This window comes from Dendronephthya gigantea, unplaced genomic scaffold, assembly GCF_004324835.1.
Source record: "Dendronephthya gigantea isolate DGI-Jeju-01 unplaced genomic scaffold, DenGig_1.0 000185F, whole genome shotgun sequence".
Lineage (NCBI taxonomy): Eukaryota > Metazoa > Cnidaria > Anthozoa > Malacalcyonacea > Nephtheidae > Dendronephthya > Dendronephthya gigantea.
In genome coordinates, this window is record NW_021163195.1 from 333,172 (window position 1) to 355,580 (window position 22,409).

General features: G+C 36.4%; 1 protein-coding gene across 1 annotated transcript; it reads right to left on the reverse strand.

The window, feature by feature from the left end:
• Window positions 1-1,644: 1,644 nt before the first annotated feature.
• Window positions 1,645-22,259, reverse strand: LOC114538473 (glutamate synthase 1 [NADH], chloroplastic-like; the record flags this gene model as incomplete). The annotated part of the gene is given in 29 exon segments (XM_028559654.1): window positions 1,645-2,390; window positions 3,226-3,298; window positions 3,946-4,077; window positions 4,745-4,810; window positions 4,910-4,960; window positions 5,363-5,479; window positions 6,165-6,265; window positions 6,982-7,047; window positions 7,606-7,716; window positions 7,719-7,764; window positions 11,359-11,387; window positions 11,390-11,447; window positions 12,356-12,437; window positions 12,690-12,793; window positions 12,938-12,971; window positions 14,666-14,742; window positions 15,673-15,847; window positions 15,943-16,058; window positions 16,195-16,263; window positions 17,639-17,755; window positions 17,925-18,001; window positions 18,122-18,183; window positions 18,524-18,648; window positions 18,982-19,083; window positions 19,519-19,623; window positions 19,981-20,189; window positions 20,654-20,834; window positions 21,129-21,227; window positions 22,116-22,259. Coding segments are annotated over 29 exon segments (2,886 nt in total), but the record flags the coding sequence as incomplete, so codon positions are not given.
• Window positions 22,260-22,409: the final 150 nt, after the last annotated feature.

Here is a 22,409-nt window from a genome sequence, read left to right on the forward strand (position 1 = left end):
CATTTGCGATTTTCTTCTTTTGATAGATGTGAACTAGTGATTAGTTACGAATGTTTTGATGTATACGAGCTACTATTTGAACATCAGTAACTAATCCACTCGTTCGCATCAATCAAAAGAAGAAAATCGCAGATAAAATGGAAGCAAAATTGCAAAGCCCAGCTGTTTCATAAAGCGGCTGTTTTCTACATACTAATTTCAGTTGCCATGGTAATAATGTCGTAGTGTGTTTCCCTGGTAATTAATTCATATATTTTTTTTCACAAAGAAGGGAAAATTTATCCTTTCCCCGAAATTAGAGTTATCTAATACTCTTCAGCATAGAAACACAAAATTACACAAAATTTCCTGCGCTAAAATCTTCGATGAAACTTGTCAGTATTCAATAGCCCGACTTCTACAATTCCGGCAAAATAAACAATTTAATTCCGACAGGAAAGATTTCCGTCATGAAAGTGGTATAGAGAAATCGCTGTCGCTTTTTCGAAGCTCTGAAATTCACAATTGAACAATTTCTTAAGCTTTCAAATGCAAGAATCCTAAATCCATACAATAATATTTTGTTTTAATTAAAAAAAGAAATATCTTACCGGGATATTTATAACAATGTTCAATCCCAACAGCTTCTTGTACCAATTAAACTCCTTTAAGAATATGTAGAAATTACATTTGAATCCTAAATCTTGTCGTAGAAACCTTTACTTCGCGATAACTATGAGATCAATCGTGCAAGATTTATCGGCAAATAAATAAGTAGACCAGAAGCAAAGTCTTGTTTACTTAAGACATATATTGCCCACGGCAACCAACTGTCAACATTACAACATAAAATAACTGGCACCGCGAAAACTCGATTGTTAGGATTTATTGTATATAGCTTGTGTCGACAAGAAATTCAAGAATTGAAATGAAGTTTTGCGAATTATTCCTTTCGGAAATTACCATGGTTGAAAAACAAGGTAGAAGCGATATAATATCAATGTATGAAATGAATATGTAATGGCATATGTTTCATCTTGATTTATTATGATTTTAATATGTCATGATTTGAGAATTCATTTTGTTTAAAAAGGTTTTGAAGAACCGTTTTATAAATTATTGTTGAACTATCCAGTCTAGATTAGTTTAGTTTAGATTTCCTCCTTTAGTAACACTTGATCAATAAGAGATCATCCTTACTGGACCTCTAGGAAGAACAGTTTAGAACTGATAGAGCTATCAAGTATAAATAAAGTTAGTTTAGTTTAGGTTTCCACCTGTAATAACACTGAATCAATAAGAGACGATCCTTACTGGACCTCTAGGAAGAACAGTTTAGAACTGATAGAGCTATCCAGTATAAATAAAGTTAGTTTAGTTTAGGTTTCCTCCTGTAGTAACATTGGATCAATAAGAGATGATCCTTACTGGACCTCTAGGAAGAACAGCTTAGAACTCATAGAGCTATCCAGTATAAATAAAGTTAGTTTAGTTTAGGTTTCCTACTGTTGTAACACTGGATCAATAAGAGATGATCCTTACTGGACCTCTAGGAAGAACAGCTTAAAACAAAATAATTCCCACAATAATCAGTATAATGACAAAATACAAATTTGATATATCCTTACAGAGGGCGAAGCTAATATAAGCAGTGTTCTTACCTTCCCAAAATAGTTCAAAAATCTGAATATATGGCTAGGAATTTAAATAGGCTCTTTTACAACTAAAAGTTTGGACCAACTTGGTGAAATATCATAGTGACCAATATCTTCTAATTTTTTCGATTTTATAATTTTTCGATAATTTTTCCCAATCATTATCAGATCACTATAGGCATGTTTTCACTTGCAATTTTTACTTTGATTTTTGTTGAGTTTGTCTTCTTTTGATAGATGTGAACGAGCGGATAGTCATAAATGCTCTGATGTAAAAATGCCCTAAATTGAAACATCTGTTACTTACCCATTAAATCACATCTACCAAACGAAGAAAATGGCGCCAAAAATCAAAAGCGAAAATTTCAAGTGTAAACAACCTTATCATTCGTATCGAAGTATTGTTTATCTATAGCTATTCACGGTTCAATTCACAGACAAATATGGTAAATGTGGAGATAAGACTAGTGAAAAAAAACCCCGAATATAGAGATATCTTCCCCATTTTCCTCACTAGAGCTGACAGCTAGTATAGTTGATTGAACATTGTCTGTAAGACGTGATTTATAAACAGCTCCACTGAGGAGGAATTGAACAGTTACTCTGACCTTATGCTGACACGTGATTCATGATTGACAATTACTCCACCTGGTCCAGCCAATGAGGTCGTTCCCATGAGATGCAAATCAATTTGTCTCGCGGCCTGTCTGCCTTCGGCTATCGCAGTCACGACCAAGGACTGGCCATATCTGCAGTCTGGAAAGGAACAGATTGTTTTACTACTTTGAGCTAGGTTTTGAAGCAATATAACCAGGGAACAGCGTGGTAGCGTCTTCAAACAACTTAGCATCAAATGTGGTATAACAACTGCCAAAATAGACAAAACACATTTTGACGTTTCGACCTGAGGGCTTTCGTCAGGAGAGTTAGTATCAACTCTCCTGACGAAGGCCCTCAGGTCGAAATGTCGAGAAGTGTTTGGTGTATTTAGGCAGTTGTTATACCACATTTGATGCAAAGTTTTGAAGCGTTTTATCAGATACTTAAACCAGCCTTGCTGATTTTGCTTCGCTTTGAGAGCAATTAAAGTGATTAGAAGTGGCAAATATCAATTATTTCGTAGCTAAACTAGTTTGCAAATCACATAACAACACGATTGTAGTAAATTTCCTCTCGACTAGAATTTATATTTGGCCTTAATTTGCCGCCATTTTGGTATGCTCAGAATTCACCATTTGTGATGGATTTAACCGGATTTTATGAATTCCCAATCTAGTTGAGATATGTTTGCAATTTTACAATGAACTTTAAACTTTTTATGTACGAAGGTGTTCTGAATGTCATATGCACAGTTAAATTAGCCAATTTTCAAGCAAAAATTATCACATACAAACACAGATTTGATCAATATGTCAAATTCTTTTTGGCCAAAGCTGTTTAAGTTCTCTACACTGAACCAAACATTTTTTATGACTTGATAAATACCTCTTAGGTTCATTTGAACGAGCGAGGTCTATGACAGTTTTACTGGTACAAATTCTAAGGTGTCTTCAAAATATTTTGCATTTTAGATGGTCAAGTTAATTCATACCTCCAGCGGCGAAAATCTTCGGGACGTTTGTGTTAAAATTATTCCTTTCTGTTGCAAAATTTGATCTGATGTCCTGAAGTAATCAAACACACGCAATCATTAAGAGCCAATCAATATATCATGGTATGATCGATAAATTATTCAATCGATGAATAAATCAATCATGGATGATATACATGGGTAAATCATTCGATGTATCAATGAAAAACTATCAATTAGTTAATCAATCAATAATATCGGCCAATCAATAGATCGATATTTTTGTCAAGTAATAAATATATCCATTATTCAATAGATGGATATATTTGTCAATCAATCAATATATCGGTTATTCAATAGATCGATATCTTTGTCAAATAATAAATATATCCGTTATTCAATAGATCGATATATTTGTCAATCAATCAATATATTTATCACTAAACTATTTAACAAATCACCAACTAAACGGAGAGAAAAGGTAATTACCTCAAGGGGCAGGTTGTATAAAACCCTTTAAGATAACTAAATTTTGCATAGTTAAATCCTTGATAACTCAGAAATACGCGAATGAATTGGACAATTCTGTCCTTAACTACAGTTAAAATTTAACTAGTCTTTCATACAACTGGCCCAGGATTATTTTCAAACTAAACCATGCATCTTTGGATGTGGCGTTGTAAATATTTAAAATCGTGATATAATTTGATTGGATATAAATACATACGCAATGTATCTTACCATTTTGAGGCCAAGTTCTTTCGCCAAAGTTTTTCCTGGTCCAGTGAACCCCAGGGCGATGATCACCAGATCTGCTTTGAAAATATGTTCAGAATTTGGTATTTCAGCCATCGCCCAGCGGCCTGAGATGTCCTAAATGGAAAAGTGGTTGTACGTAATTCTAATTTTTGACGATCTGTTAGGAAAATCGATGGATCAATCACTGTTGAAGCTGATAGGATCGTAGGATCAATTGCAAAGAGTGCGATGCAGGGAGTGGATTGGAGGTGACCCGATTGATGGAATTTATGGAGTAAAGGTCTGTTCACACAATCCAATTTTGTTGGATCCAATTCACTTCTGACGTATGAAATATAGTCAGTGGCGTAGCCAGCCTGACGATTTTGTCCCGCTATGTAAATTTCGAGTTATTATAATTACTCATGTCTTTAGAAATCTATTGTTTTCACAGTCATTGAACACTAAAATATTAGCATAGCGGGACAAATCGACAGGCTGGCTACGCTACTGAATATAGTCGGCTATTGATGAAGCTGTAGTGCATTGGCTTCAGTGGATTTACTGCTGATATACATTACAAGACAACAGACTATAAAACATCCATCAGAAGTGAATTGGATCCAACAAAATTGGATCGTGTGAACAGACCTTAAGGGGAAGACCCTTGGGAGAAGAAAATAATGGGGGAAAGGGGAGGACTCCTTGGTTTGGATGGGGTAAAGGGGGGACTGAATGAGGTAGAGGGGACACTTTAAGATCGATTGAGTAAGACCAAGCTGCAAACTCGATCACTCCTCACCTTGACCCATTCCACTCTGACTGTTCTTATGCCGGTGACGTTTCCTTTCTCGTCATTGATGAATTCCTAAAACAAATCAGTGTTAAATAAAGAAACCGTTTGCCAAAGGGCTTTTACCAAATAAACTAATATCATTGTCAAGTGTTTTCAAACGTATGAACATACCTTGCTCAGGGTGTTATAATGCCGAGGATCTTTGCCGTATTTGATTGCAACCTGTGAACATATTTATTTCTTATTGATCCAGTGTTACTGCAGGAGGAAACCTAAACTAAACTAACTTTATTTACACTGGATAGCTCTATCAGTTCTAAACTGTTCTTCCTAGAGATCCAGTAAGGATCATCTCTTATTGATCCAGTGTTACTACAGGAGGAAACCTAAACTAAACTAACTTTATTTATACTGGATAGCTCTATCAGTTCTAAACTGTTCTTCCTAGAGATCCAGTAAGGATCATCTCTTATTGATCCAGTGTTACTACAGGAGGAAACCTAAAGTAAACTAACTTTATTTATACTGGATAGTTCTATCAGTTCTAAACTGTTCTTTCTAGAAGTCCAGTAAGGATCATCTCTTATTGATCCAGTGTTACTACAGGAGGAAACCTAAACTCACCTCTTCGTGCCCATATTCAATTCTGAACACGCGCGGCCATTGAGGCCACGGATTTGCGTCTTTTCTGTTCTTAGGCGGTTCGCTCAGCAATTCGAATGTCGTTATCGTCCTTGCATTCTGAAATGGTATCAGGAAAAGCAATTGGTCAAAATAACAAGACTCCTACATGGCTTAAAAACTCAATGATCTCACATCTTGCCAACAAGATGTGCTCCCTAACAAATGTTGTTATTTTATAAAGTTGTAAAACTTGTTATTAAGAGGAGATTTTTTATTATGTCGCGTATTTTGGCGGGAAAACGCTCAAAACCTAAAATCTTTTCGGTGTACCACTCAAAATTAATTTATTTTACCTTTATTCTTTAGATTATGTTGTGAACTAAGTTTTGAACTGTATTTGGTGAATGCAAAACACCAAACAAAGGAGTTATTACAAAATATAATGCGGTGGCTATCAACAATGTTATAATGTTAACGCCATTATAACTGAAATGAATACAAAAGAAGCTTCGATTCAAGTGTCATTTTCTTCTCGGCGTATCCCGAGAAATCTTTTCATTTTCACAATATTTCGAGATTATACAGTAAACATACTTTGTGGATGCTTTTCAGGTTTGCAAAACATTTTTAATGCTGAAAATTTTAGTGCTGTTGCATGAAGATATAACTGAGGTTTTGAGCATATATTACGCGACATAGAAAAATATCTCCTCTTAAACAGGTTAATGAATTGCGGAGGACGGTTGTACGGAACCTGGATAGCGTTATCCGGCGCTAGCCATGCAGTTGCTGTATCACAAACCTGTCGCACACAGGTGGCCACACAGTCTACACCTGTGTCGCCTCCACCAATGATGATCACGTTCTTATCACGTGCGTCTGTGACGTTACCACTGTAAGGACCTAAAAGGAAAAATATATCAAAGGTTGTGGGATTATTAAAGGAAAATTTTACTTTGCGAAAAAGTTGTGAATGAATTGTTGAACAACTTGATGCAAAGTGATGGTCCGGATAGACTTGTAAAAACAAGGGTCTTAATTTAGAGTGGAATCAAACACAATTGACCGTAACGAAAAAGATAGCGGCATGTACATTTTACCAGAGTGCATTGCGGGCATTAAGAATGAATGACTGAAAAAAGATGGCAAGAAAAACTCCTAATGACGTGAAATTTTAACTCAGCGAAGAAATTAACTTCTGGTTTTATGCCTGTCCTTTAAAAGACGTCTGTTCGCTTTTTTTAACGATTTCCGACCGCAATGCATTCTGGTAAAATGTACATCCGCCATCTTTTTCGTTATGGTCAATTGAATTCAAGCCAGGAATAGTTCATCGCAAAAGCGTAGGTTCGATTCCTGCCGGAGGACCGATAGTTGACTAATTTTTCTCAACTGTTCCTGGCTTGAATTGAGTTGTGTATGATTTTACTCGAAATTAAGACCCTTTAAAAACCTTTAGAATTTACCTACATCGAGTGGAGGGCAACAAAATCGTAATTGATTTACCCTCTTGTAAAAACAAGATGCGATCTTTATGTTTAACATTTGAACTATTGCAGACAGCTCAACTGGACTGCAGTTCGATTAAATGAATTTCGATGAAGCAAATTTAAACATACCAAGCTGTTTCTTTTGATTTTTTTCCAGAAAATCCATAGCGAACTGTATGCCCTTAAGTTCTCGACCTAAAGATTGAATTTTTTTTTATGTTACTCCGACTTGCGAAAGATTATGCTTTTCATTGGTTGAACTGACAACATTTTTTTATGTTAAACATATCCACAAGTGATATACGCAAGGTTGGTATAGAAAGTTTCAAAACTATTCAACTGGACACTCAACTCAGGGAGCTAAATGTTTTAAAAGCTTTGGTAAGCATTTCTTATTGATCCAATGTTACTGCAGGAGGAAACCTAAACTAAACTAACTTTATTTACACTGGATATCTCTATCAGTTCTAAACTGTTCTTCTTAGAGGTCCAGTAAGGATCATCTCTTATTGATCCAGTGTTACTACAGGAGGAAACCTAAACTAAACTAACTTTATTTATACTGGATAGCTCTATCAGTTCTAAACTGTTCTTCCTAGAGGTCCAGTAAGGATCATCTCTTATTGATCCAGTCTTACTACAGGAGGAAACTAAACTGACTTTATTTATACTGAATAGCTCTATCAATTCTAAACTGTTTTTCCTATTTTCTAGTATTTAGGTTTGATTATGAAATTGGGTTTGTCTGCCTACCAGGAATCTGGAGGTCACGTGGAACGGTTGAACCAATCGCTAAAAGGATGGCGTCATATGACTCGAGCAGCTGCTGGCCGGAAAGATCGACTCCGATTTCGGTATTGGGATGAATCCTATCCCTTCCTCAGCCAGAAGATGGATACGTCTTTGAACGACCTAAAGTAATGAGACGATTATTTCACCTGACGTCATGGTTTCCAGGAGGGTGTTGTCACCCCGAAATTGATAGACTGTAATCTAATTATTTAGGTCAGTGAGTGTGTTGATTTGTATCAATTTTTTCTCTGCTGTTTAGTGGTAAAAAAAACAGACTTGAAAGCTTCTTTTTTTTCTAAAAAGACTGGGTTTCAAGGTGTCTGTTGGGCAAAAAGCAAAAAAATTCCATCTATTTCTTTTGAATTGCAACCGCTAGAATAAACTATTCTCAATAAATTGCTTTTAACTAAAAAATAAAACAAAATATTCCACATTATGTCTAGAAAAGCGCGCTGGAAATCAGGTTTTTGAGACAACGAGAAATTTAACTTCGCGCAAAATTACGCCAAGTGGAAAAAGAGTTTTAATCTCAGTTGATTTGATAGCCACCACGGCGCTTATAAAGTATATTGTATACCTGATAGCCACCAATTATTGTGCGTGTTCACGACACGACAACGTGTGCGGGTTCACGTGAACACGACAACGAAAGAACGTTTTAACTCTTAAATTTTGTGTGGCAATGATAATTGATTACGCATACGAGGGAATTTTCAGTTTATTTTATTTTTTTATTTCACAATATTTAATCTATTTTCAACTGTTTGAAATTGTTATACAGATTGGAAGTCTCATTGCTTTTTCACGAATACTTTTTACATCTTTCAAACAACAAAAGCAGTGTGTCGGCATCTTGCTTGAGACATTTCTAGAAATTCTTCCCAAGAATATTTTTCAAAGTTGAAACCTTCAACTGACTTCAGCATTCTTTGCTCACCCAATCCTCCAAGGACCACAATGTTGTTTTCAATAACAACTGCAGTACATGCCCTCCTCTTAAATCTCATTGATGGCAGCATGTGACTTTGTTCTGTCTTGACATTGTAAATGATAACTGTATCTAATGTCTTGCATTGTTTGTCAGCACCACCAATAACAACAATGTTGTCTCCCCATCTCACAGTTGCCATAGCACTCACTTCATACGGCAGTGGTGACAACTGTTTCAGTTCATTCTTCTTTATATCGTACAGTACAACACTGCTGAGGCTGTCTTTGTAACTGTCAGTTGTACTTCCACCAACTATCAACAAATTATCATCAAATATTTCCATGCTGTGACCATGTCTTGGTTCTGGCATTCTTGATAAGGTCTTCACAGTATAGGGAGGAACAAGCTGGACTGCTCTGATCAAGTCAGATAAACCATTTCTATTATCACCTCCAGACACTATCAACTGATCATTATACAGCACACTTCTGTGATATCTCAACTTATCAGGTAGTTTAACAGGACAGTCACTCCAGTGTGTTGAGAGATCAGGGTTTCGGTCAATATTCATTTTAATCATATCATCAACAATGTCAGACAAACCACAGGTACCCCCAGCTATGGTCATATGATTGTTATAAATAAATGAAGTCGCTCCCCAACGATTTGTTGGCATTGATTGTAATGGCGACCATGTTCTTTGACGCCAGTTAAACATCTCTACATAGTTAGTTCCATAACCTCCAGCAACAATTATATTTTCCTTATAACCATTTCTATTTCTTGTGCTTTCTTCTATCCTGCCCTCCATCGTGATAAGAACGTCCTTCATTTCATCAAAAGCTCTGACCAAAGCTGTTTTCAATCCATCGACTTTGTTGTTCATATCTGCCGCATTTCTTTCACGATTTTTCTCTAAATTTGTTATTTTAGTTTCAATTGTTACATTATTCTTCTCGATATTCGCCATTCTTTCCTCCATATTTGTCAAAGTTTTGGTTATTTCTCCGCACGAGTGACACTTCAACTTTCGGAATTCACAGACTTCACTTTCATGGTGAATAAGATCACGCTTGTTGACAATTAAACCACAGCCTTGGTTTGTACAAACGGCTGGTGTATATCCACATGTATCTTCATGCCGGTCAAGATGCTGTAATTCTACAACTTCTTGACAACCTCTGTCGATGTAAACGCAACGAATTTTTGATTCATTTAAAAAATCTTTTACCATTCGCGGTGGTTCGATCAAAGTCTCTACGGTCAGTTCATCAGCACACGTTGGACATGTTTGAGAATTTTCCAGATGTTTCGTAATACAACAACGGCAAAAAGAATGCTGGTTTCTCGAACACATAACCGGCTCTTTCAAGACATTGAAGCAAATCTGACAATGAAAATTTCGATTGATTTGGTTCACAAACCTTTTTCATCGTAGCCTTGTATATATGAAGCCATATTTCACGTCGTTCTTGTGTCGTAATAATAAAGCAAGTTCTGTGTTGTTTGTCGCTCTGTAGTATAAACCTCGCTGTATAGACTGAATATGGATACAGTCTTCGTTCTTGAAGAAGTCTGTGTTTGTATTTTCCCGAAATCTTCCCAAAAATGATAAATTTACGAAGACAAATATATTTAAGGAGTGTTTTGTAGACAGGAATTTGCTTGTATGAAAATATGATATCATTATCATGTCTTGTGACAAAAGGTAATTGACCTCCTGTTGAAATACTGACTTGCAATTGGTTGTGTTTGTGTTGGTAGGAATTTCTTATTTCATTATATGGAAATGAGTTCGAAGAAAGCGATACTTTATACCAAGAAAAATCAATCATAATAATGAAATATTTAGACTAAGTATATTATGATCGATGCGGATAAAGTCTGTATTAGAATTTACTTCGAATCTTTCGACGAATTATGTGTCTAAAGCAACAGACAAATAATTCTTGGGTGAAATATATTTCAAGTGTCTTTCACAAGGGCTGGTATTTGTTTACAAATGATCCCATGGAAAACACGGAATCGTAGGTTTGGAATCTGGAGTTCGTGAAACGTGATCTGGTGTGAATTATTATCAGTTATCAACCTGGAACGAGGGTGATTCCACAAGAAATTACCCTGAGGGATGAAATATTCCGAGGGCGCTGCCCGAGGAATATTTCATCCCTCAGGGTAATTTCTTGTGGAATCACCCGAGTGAAAGGTTGATAACTGATATATTATACCGAAAATTTAAAGCTTTTGACAAAAAGGCAAATACCTTTTATTTCAAATAAATATAATAACGATAATTTAACATTTATGAAATATAAAATAATCAAAATATAAATCTGGACAAAAGTCGTTCAATTTCATCTTGTACCGACGAATTTCCCTCGTCATTGTCGTCCGGCGTCTTGTTGCCGTCGGCCATATTTACAATCTGACACCCGTAACGGCAGGCTAGTTTACGAATTCGAGGGTGATTTAAAGTGGAATCACCCTCCCTTGCGGGCAAAAGAGGGTAATTCGACTTTAAATTACATGCCCCGGGTAAAAACCAGGATTTAAGTTCGCAGTCTATGTGCTTCCACAAAAAATCTACTCATCACGTGGTACAAATACAGTTTTTTTATTGGACTATTTGAATCTGAGGTATAATATTGGAAATAATTCCATGTTTACTAAATCCTGAATACACGAAATTAATCCTTTAAATCAGGCTAGAATTAGGGTTAGGATTAGGTCTTAATCAGGTTGGTAAAATGAAGCAAATTATATATTCATTATTTTAAACAAACCTCTTTCTCAATTTTCATTGAAGGAATTCATACATCAGTAATCCGCCACATTTCTCGTTCTTTTCATAAACCGTGACAAGGTGACCAGCCTTTAAAATACAACATTTTAAAAACAAAACATAGAGTCAAATGTCGATATATTTAATGTCGTATATTTTGGCGGGAAAACGCTTAAAACCTAAAATCTTTTCGGCGTACCGCTCAAAATTAATTTAATTTACCTTTATTCTTTAGATTATGTTGTGAACTAAGTTTTGAACTGTATTTAGTGAATGCAAAACACCAAAGAAAGGAGTTATTTCAAAATATAATGCGGCTATTATATAATGTCAACGCCATTATTACTGAAATGAATACAAAAGAAGCTTCGATTCAAGTGTCATTTTCTTCCCGGCGTATCCCGAGAAATCTTTTCATTTTCACAATATTTTAAGATTATACAGTAAACATACTTTGTGGATGCTTTTCAGGTTTGCAAAACATTTTAATGCTGAAAATTTTAGTGCTGTTGCATGAAGATATAACTGAGGTTTTGAGCATATATTACGCAACATAGAAAAATATCTCATATTAACAATCTCAGCATGAAATTGAGTCGCATATAAGCGAACGTCGAATGCTGTAATTGTTTTATATTATAGCCAGATCTTTATAATAATAATAATCTTATCACAAATTCTCACTACATGAGGGGCTTTGAATATATATGATGCTAACCAGGGTCAATTATATTGCAAAATATAGACGTTCTCAGGTTGAAATATTTATTATTTGACGAGCTTTCGACCGTCAACTACAGGCAGTCTTCGAAGGGTGAAGAGTGAAGACTAAATATAGACTAAATATTTTAAACAGAGAACGTCTATATTTTTCAATAGCACTAGGAGGGGGGGGGCAGTTCACCTGAGCCAGTCTAGCAAGATTTAACGAAGAGAGATATTGATAAAAATTTGTTCATGTAGAAATTACGATGGCTTTGAAAGTTTAATTTTGATACCTTGTTGAGTTGAGCGGCAGCTGCTAGACCAGCAGGACCACTTCCAATGATAGCAACAGTTTTGTTTGTTCTCATTGAGGCGGCTAAAATAAGTACATTAGAAAATATAAACCAAGGTCCAGAGGTCAGATAGTTCTATCAGTTTTAAACTGTTCTTCCTAGAGGTCCAGTAAGGATCATCTCTTAATGATCCAGTGTTACTACAGGAGGAAACCTAAACTAAACTAACTTTATTTATACTGGATAGCTCTATCAGTTCTAAACTGTTCTTCCTAGAGGTCCAGTAAGAATCATCTCTTATTGATGGGGTGTTTGATGGAGTACAGATGATATTACCTGAGGTTTCATCCATCCTTTTTCAAAAGCAACATCAATGATTTGACATTCGATACTTTTGATCGTAACAGGTTGTGAATTGATGCTCAGCACACAGGCACCCTGACAACATGACGAAAAAAATAGAAAAGCTTATCCAGGTTGGTTGAAATCTGAAGATCTCTGGTCAGTGAAATGAATCATAAAAATCGTGGTTTTTATCAATACAGTTTCTGCTTAAATGTTATGAGATCAGATGTTTCTTACCTCACATGGCGCGGGGCAAACTCTCCGGTGAATTCTGGGAAGTTATTTGTCTGCAGCAATCTGTCCAAAGCGTCTTGCCATTGACCCTGAGAGTGGAGATTAAATTGCAATATTCATTTACCCAGTTTCAGTTAGTTCAATAGTACAGTGAAAAGAGGATTTTTGCTTAAAACTTACGTGAAAAACAAGATCATTCCATTTCGGGATTACATTTCCCAAAGGACAGCCAGTTTTTGACTGACAGAAAGGCACGCCACAATCCATGCATCTATAATAGACAAAACACGATAATAAGGGTTATTAAGACTTGCCCTCTAGGAAGAACACTATAGAACTCATAGAGCTATCCAGTATAAATACTTAAGTTTCCTTCTGTAGTAACGCTGGATCAATAAGAGATGATCCTTACTGGACCTCTAGGAAGAACAGTTTAGAACTGATAGAGCTATCCAGTATAAATAAAGTTAGTTTAGTTTAGGTTTCCTCCTGTAGCAACACTGGATCAATAAGAGATGATGCTTACTGGACCTCTAGGAAGAACAGTCCAGAACTCATAGAGCTATCCAGTATAAATAAAGTTAGTTTAGTTTAGGTTTCCTCCTGTAGTAACACTGGATCAATAAGAGATGATTCTTACTGGACCTCTAGGAAGAACAGTTTAGAACTGATAGAGCTATCCAGTATAAAAAAGTTAGTTTAGTTTAGGTTTCCTCCTGTAGTAACACTGGATCAATAAGAGATGATTCTTACTGGACCTCTAGGAAGAACAGTTTAGAACTGATAGAGCTATCCAGTATGAATAAAGTTAGTTTAGTTTAGGTTTCCTCCTGTAGTAACACTGGATCAATAAGAGATGATCCTTACTAGATCTCTAGGAAGAACAGTTTAGAACTGATAGAGTTATCCAGTATAAATAAAGTTAGTTTAGTTTAGGTTTCCTCCTGTAGTAACACTGGATCAATAAGAGATGATCCTTACTGGACCTCTAGGAAGAACAGTTTAAAACTGATAGAGCTATGCAGCATAAATAAAGTTAGTTTAGTTTAGGTTTCCTCCTGTAGTAACACTGGACCGCTAGGCAGTAAACTCTGCTTTCATCACGTAGTAAAATGAAGTTCCATGCAACGCTGACCTTGCAGCTTGCACCTTCAGTTCCTTCTGTTTGGATGATTATAGATCTCGTTCCAGTCCTTCAATCGTTTCTTAGCTGGTCTGTAAGCATTCGCGCGTCTTTTATCGCACAAAACCTCTGAAAGCAATCGTAAAAGATGTTGAATTCAGTCATCAAACAAGCTAGCAGTGTTCTACTAGACACCTTGATTCTTTGTGGTTCTAATCTGGACTGATTGGCAAAGATAGCAACTTAAATTGTTTTGTCAAACTCTCAATAAGGGCTGGCCAGGGCCTTTGACGCAAGGCGAGCAATTTAGCCCGGACCCCAAAAAAAACCAAAGACACGGAATTGGTGAATACTCGAAGGAGAAATTCTAACAGTCTAAGGCCCCGTTTACACTATACTGGTTCGATTGTCACGATATCTTCCTTTCCCTTTAAAGGGCAACGGTTATAGCAAATGCTTATTAGTTTGATAGATTTGGTATATTTACTTTGATCTCTGACAGTAATTTTTTTACTGCCTTTCTTTTTACTGCTACAAAATTTGACCCACTCCGGAAACAATCCAGTATAGTGTAAACGGGGCCTAAATATACCGATATTTACTAATACCTTTGTTTATCAATGTTTTTCTCATCACTGTCATTCGGAACAGCTTCTTCAATATCAGCAATGTCGTTCACCGAATCCTTTCTAATGGCACTTCTTCGTAAAAATTACCATCCATCTTTTCATCGCCATTTTGATGCGAAGGTTTTCACTCTGAATGATTTAAAACGTTACCTTTGATAAACTTTATCCTTAATTTACCACATACAAAATATCACTTCAAGTAATCGTTGAAATAATAGTGTTTATACATCTCGGAATATTTTCTACTAACCAAGATCTCCTCGTTTTCTTGCTGTTTCAATGCTAGTTATATTCTCGAGGAATAACCTACAAGCGAGAGTTTACATGAGAGTTTCATCAACTATCATTGCTTGATCAACGTGAACAAGAGTTGCATGAGAGTTGACAAGCGAGAGTTTGTTTACATGAGAGTTTCATCAGCTAACATTGCTTGATCAAACGAGAACAAGAGTTGCATGAGAGTTGACAAGCGAGAGTTTACATGAGAGTTTCATCAACTATCATTGCTTGATCAAACGAGAACAAAAGTTGCATGAGAGTTGACAAGCGAGAGTTTACATGAGAGTTTCATCAACTATCATTGCTTGATCAAACGAGAACAAAAGTTGAATGAGAGTTGACAAGCGAGAGTTTACATAGTTTCATCAACTATCATTGCTTGATCAAACGAGAACAAGAGTTGCATGAGAGTTGACAAGCGAGAGTTACATGAGAGTTTCATCAACTATCATTGCTTGATCAACGAGAACAAAGTTGCATGAGAGTTGACAAGCGAGAGTTTACATGAGAGTTTCATCAACTATCATTGCTATCAAACGAGAAAAAAGAGTTGCATGAGAGTTGACAAGCGAGAGTTTACATGAGAGTTTCATCAACTATTATTGCTTGATTAAACGAGAACAAGAGTTGCATGAGAGTTGACAAGCGAGAGTTGACATAAGAGTTTCATAAACTATCATATATTATATTATCGACAATATGCAAACCTTGATGAAGAGTTTAACAGCCTCACTCCAGTTATCTAACAAGGTCTTTGCCACGGTAGATTGCGTGTAATGAAAGTGATCCTGAATGATGTGTTTTAGTGAGGTATAATCTTCATCTTGTAATGGATCAAGATCAACTTTTTGTGTGTTGCAAAGACTTGGGAATTTACCTGACCTAAATAGGAAAGAAATCGTCAGAAGCTTGTTCACATTTGCTACCAGTTTGTCATATTTGAGATCTATAAGCGCCAATACTTCGACAATTTTTACCGGTCAAAAATGTAAGCGATCCCTCCCGACATTCCGGCCGCAAAATTTCTTCCAGTCGGTCCCAAAATAACGACCGTTCCCCCCGTCATGTATTCACAACCATGGTCACCACACCCCTGAAAAATAATGTATTCTTTACAATGTAAGACAGATTCTACTATTGAGTTACAACAACATATTTCAGTTGCATCTGTGCAGTGTTTCATAATCATAATCATACTTAGTACAGCGTTTGAAGATCTTTGGACCCACCTCACAAACAGCAATGGCGCCTGAATTGCGAACACAAAAGCGTTCGGCAGTCACTCCACGAAAATATGCCTAAGGAATTAAAAGTGAAGTTAGTTTAGTTTAGGTTTCCTCCTGTAGTAACACTGGATCAATAAGAGATGATCCTTACTGGACTTCTAGGATGAACAGTTTAGAACTGATAGAGCTATCCAGTATAAATAAAGTTAGTTTAGTTTAGGTTTCCTCCTGTAGTAACACTGGATCAATAAGAGATGATCCTTACTGGACCTCTAGGAAGAACAGTTTAGAACTGATAGAGTTATCCCGTATAAATAAAGTTAGTTTAGTTTAGGTTTCCTTCTGTAGTAACACTGGATCAATAAGAGATCATCCTTACTGAACCTCTAGGAAGAACAGTTTAGAACTGATAGAGTTATCCAGTATAAATAAAGTTAGTTTAGTTTAGGTTTCCTTCTGTAGTAACACTGGATCAATAAGAGATGATCCTTACTGGACCTCTAGGAAGAACAATTTAGAACTGATAGAGTTATCCAGTATAAATAAAGTTAGTTTAGTTTAGGTTTCCTTCTGTAGTAACACTGGATCAATAAGAGATGAACCTTACTGAACCTCTAGGAAGAACAGTTTAGAACTGATAGGGCTATCCAGTATAAATAAAGTTAATTTAGTTTAGGTTTCCTCCTGTAGTAACACTGGATCAATAAGAGATGATCCATACTGGACCTCTAGAAAGAGCAGTTTAGAACTGATAGAGCTATCCAGTATAAATAAAGTTAGTTTAGTTTAGGTTTCCTCTTGTAGTAAGACTGGATCAATAAGAGATGATCCTTACTGAACCTCTAGGAAGAACAGTTTAGAACTGATAGAGTTATCCAGTATAAATAAAGTTAGTTTAGTTTAGGTTTCCTTCTGTAGTAACACTGGATCAATAAGAGATGATCCTTACTGGACCTCTAGGAAGAACAATTTAGAACTGATAGAGTTATCCAGTATAAATAAAGTTAGTTTAGTTTAGGTTTCCTTCTGTAGTAACACTGGATCAATAAGAGATGAACCTTACTGAACCTCTAGGAAGAACAGTTTAGAACTGATAGGGCTATCCAGTATAAATAAAGTTAGTTTAGTTTAGGTTTCCTCCTGTAGTAACACTGGATCAATAAGAGATGATCCTTACTGGACCTCTAGAAAGAGCAGTTTAGAACTGATAGAGCTATCCAGTATAAATAAAGTTAGTTTAGTTTAGGTTTCCTCTTGTAGTAAGACTGGATCAATAAGAGATGATCCTTACTGGACCTCTAGGAAGAACAGTTTAGAACTGATAGAGCTATCCAGCATAAATAAAGTTAGTTTAGTTTAGGTTTCCTCTTGTAGTAACACTGGATCAATAAGAGATGATCCTTATTGGACCTCTAGGAAGAACAGTTTAGAACTAATGATTACAAACCTTCCCAGACGTGGCGCCATAGAGACAGACATTCCCAGCAATGATATTGTCTTCAGCTTTGAAATTCTGGGGCAAATTCTTGCTCGGATATAATATTATCTTCCCGCCAGAAAGACCCTGTAAATACAAGAAGTAACATTGCCTTAACGTCAAGAAACTTTAAATGAAAGGCCTTTTCATTGAAACCTTGGATTTAAGGAAAAATTTAGGAAGAATCCAAAAGCCACTTCCTGGATTAAAGAGTTAGGTTTATGAAGTTTTACTCAGGGCAAATTAATATATTTACCTTTCCTACATAGTCATTTGCATCTCCTTCCAACTCTAAAGTAATACCACGACAAACGAACGCCCCGAAACTTTGACCTTGAAAATATCAAAAAGGAAATTTTTAACATATATTGAGTGCGTTTTATGGGGTTACAACAAATAGATTAAGTGTTCTTGGTAATATTGCTCAAATGAAACACAGAAAAATCAACAAACCTGCAGACCCTTTAAGTTTCACGAAAACCGTGTCTTCAGGTAGGCCAGTGTCGAGGAGTTTTCTAGGAAAATAATCAGATAAAATAAATCTTTTTAGTATAAATCTTGTAGCATTTTGCAACCACAACAAAACAGATTTTTCTGATGCTATTTTGGTTCAAACTTAGGCCCGTTTCAGACGTCGAACTTTTCATGTACAAAATCAAATGCAAATGAACTTGAAATAAAGACTTTAGTTCGTTTAACATGAGGTTCGGTAGATGAAAAGTTCGTCGTCTGAAAGAGACCTGAACGTTTCAATTGGCCTCATTTTTTCAAAGTAAGATCAACATGGATATATTTTTCGTTATTTTTCCAAGGGTGAATGTTTTTCATGTTGTGGGGTTAAATCTGGGTTGTTACCTGGATATGTGATAGCTTGTTGTTGTTCCAAAACTTCGATCTTGATTTCCAATATTGAATTCAATGAGAACGTTTTTTCGCTTCCCTTCAAGAACATCGTGAACGGCTGCGATGAGTTCATCCTCCTAAAGAAACGAGGAGACCGTCTGGTGTAGTATGGTTTAAATTTTGGTAGGTTATGGTACATTATGGCCTGGTATAAGCAAAGTACTGCATCTCATGGTAAATGGTTTATGATGGTATGGTATAGTATGTTATGGTATGGTATGGTACGGTGGCATGGTATCGTATGGTATCGTATGATATCGTATGGTATGGTATGGTATGGTATGGTATGGTATATGATATGGTATGGTATGGTATCGTATGGTATCGTATGATATCGTATGGTATGGTATGGTATGGTATATGATATGGTATGGTATGGTATCGTATGGTATGATATTAGTAAATCTCACCATTCTATCTTCCAATCCAAACTCCTGTCCCTCAGTTCCACCAAAATGTTCACCTTCGCTCAAGGAATGAGCTGGAAGCAGAATCTTTCCGAAGTCAAGAAGCTACAAAAAATATAAATTTCGCTTTGATCTTCTGGGGCCGGTTGTATCAAGCCCGTTTAGCTTAAACGGTGGTTAAGTTCAAAATAGAAAGCAAGTCTGCCGTTTTATTCAACAAGCAAACTAAATGTTTTTAACCTTAATACAAAGATACTGTTTACAACTACATATTCAGTGCATAATATTCAAGTTGACTCATTCAAGAGAGTTGTAAGAGTGTTATTTAATTTTGACTTATCCACCGTTTAAGCTAAACGGGCGTGATACAACCGGCCCCTGAACTTTCAAATATAAGGTAAAACATCAAATGTCGATACAATTCGTTACAAGTTCTACTAGTACCAGCACTATGAACATACATTCAGACGACGAAAGATAGTTGAGAAGCTTGCATGAATTGCAATTTCACAATTTCATCCAATATCTAATTTCGCGAACCTTAGTTTTCTCGTTCAAAGGATCTTCAGAATTCTTGATGCATTGTGTCTGCCCGATCATTTCCTTCATTGTTTTAAAACCCAGCTTAGCCATGTATTCGCGTACCTAGATGAACACAGATATCCTTTCAGAGCCTGGCCATTTGAGGTGAAGAAAGAGAGCGACTTTCCATCATTGTTACTTCTAGAAATTACCTCAGAAGATTGCCTTAGGATTAGGGATTTGGAATAGTGTTTGGATTTAAGTTTGGAATATGGTTAGGACTAGGATTAGGGTCAGGATCGAGGATTAGGATTGAGGATTTGGAATAGTGCTAGGATCACAGAATTTGGAATATGGTTAAGACTAGGATTATGATTGAGATTAGGATTAAGGGTTAGGATTAGAGTTAGGATTTAGATTAGGATTTAGGTTAGGATTAAGGGTTATAATCAAATGAAACATCAACTGTACGTCACTAACCTCTTCAGCAATCATGAAGAAATAATTGATGACGTATTCTGGTTTGCCATCAAATTTCTTTCGCAAAACAGGATCCTGTGTTGCTATGCCAACGGGGCACGTATTGAGATGACATTTTCTCATCATCGTACAGCCAAGGCTGATCAATGGGGCGGTGGAAAAGCCAAATTCGTCCGCCCCAAGCAAGGCAGCAATGATCACATCACGGCCTGAAATCAGGTGAAGATATAGTTAGCTTCGTTGAGAGATCGATATTGCTAATGTTGGTTAATAAATATAATTATATATGAGCTATAAACTTGACTAAATTTTGATACAGGCAAGAAAATTAAAATTAAAAAAGAACATCTTTGGTCAAAATTTGATTGAAAAATATTGTAAAATATGCACGAGAAATATACCTTTATGAATATGGTGAATTTGTATACTTGTATTACATATGCAGAAAAAATCTTTTTGAGCCAAAAGTAGTTTTATTTTTAGCGAGATACAAGAAGATAAGGGCTTTGTGAACTTTGCAGAGCTATACTACCCATGTATTTTGCCAAATTTCCGGCCAAACTTTACCATTTAACTCATTTTAAGGCACTCTAGCTGTGGTGTTGGATTTTGAATTTTCTGCATGGATGAAAGTGTAATCTATAGTTAGAACCTACTATTTGCCAACAATTACCTGTTCTCAATTGTCCGTCTGTTTGCAAGACAACTCGTCGCCGCAAATTATTCAAAACCAAAGTCTGATGTGTTTCACTCAGACCCAGTTCCCACGGCAATCCGGCGTGTTTGATGCCGGTCCACGAACTAGCACCAGTCCCCCCGTCGTGGCCGGAAATCACGATGTGTTCGGCGTGACCCTGGGGAGAGAGGAGATATGTCCTGAGTCATACACACATGTAAAAAGATGTGAAATGTTTGTGAAATGTGAAATAACCAATCAGCAAATTTGTTTGCATTTTCAGTAAGCCAATCAGAATGCATAAATCTTGACTACTTCCGGTAAAAAGAAACATCATTCGCCATTTTACATGAAGTATTAAGACTTAGGCATTCTGATTCACTCTGCCTGAAAAATGTAAACAAATATGCTGATTAGTTCAAAACGAAATTCCTCTTTGTTTCCATAGATAAAAAACACAAAAACATATTACCTTAGCCACACCAGCGGCAATTACACCAACACCGACCTCTGACACCAGCTTAACGCTAATTCTTGACTTGGGATTGGAGCATTTCAGATTGAAAATCAACTAAAAAAACAGCGAATATATTTCTTCATCATCCATCACAAGAATTGACATAACCTCTAGAACATTCTAGAGGTTCAAAGGGTCTTAAAATCGAGTGGAATTATACACACTTCAAATTCAAGCCAGGAACAGTTGATGGAAAAATGAGTCAACTATCGGTCCTCCGGCAGGAATCGAACCTACGCTTATGCGATGCCGTGCAATGCTCTTGCTCTTGTCTTTTAAGACCCTTTGAACCTCTAGAATTTACCTGCATCGAGTGAAGTGCCAAAAGTCATAATCGATTTAAGCTCTAGAAAGTTGTTTCATTATTGGGTAGACTTGAAAAAAACAAAGTGGTTGACATGAGGGACAATTATGGAGACCTCTCCAGAACTTTGCCCCCTGCCTAAATTTACTAATCTTCAAGGAAGTCTGTTCCTCGTAAAAAGTAGGTTATTGGAACGTTTAGTCCTCACAAAAAAACCATTCCCTCTCTGTCTGAAGCTTGATGAATATTTAAATTTGTTTCCAACCCCTAAGGCCGGTCGTATAAAACACTTTAACATAGTTAAATCCTAGTTAATTCAGAAATACACGACTATAAGTGGCCAATTCTGTCCTCAACTGCAGTTAAAAGTTAACTAGTCATTTATACAACTGGCCCCAGTAGCGTTACCCAGCCTGACGATTTTGTCCCGCTATGTAAATTTCGAGTTATTATAATGATTCATTTCTTTAGAAATTTATTGTTTTCACAGTCAATGAACACTAGTATATTAGCATAGCGGGACAAATCGTCAGGCTGGCTACGCTACTGAATGGCCCCACAATAATAAAAAGTTATTAGAACAACTCAGTTATATATTAGTCTTTCCTACCAGACATACTATCCCAAACTATACTGACCTCAGCAAGATCTTCAATGGAGTAAATATCATGATGTGGTGGAGGGCTGATCAATGCCACACCCAAGGTTGACAATCGCGTTTTTGCAATCTCTGGTGTGACCTTGTGACCCGGAAGTTCGCCACCTTCACCGGGCTTTGCTCCCTAAAGATATTTTTAAATAGATTTGCTCTCAAGACCCGATCACACAATCCGACTTTGTCCGATTAAATTCACTTCTGACGTATGGAATGTAGTTGGTTATTGATAAAGCAGTGCTGCATTCGTTTTAGTTGATTTGCCGCTTGTATACTT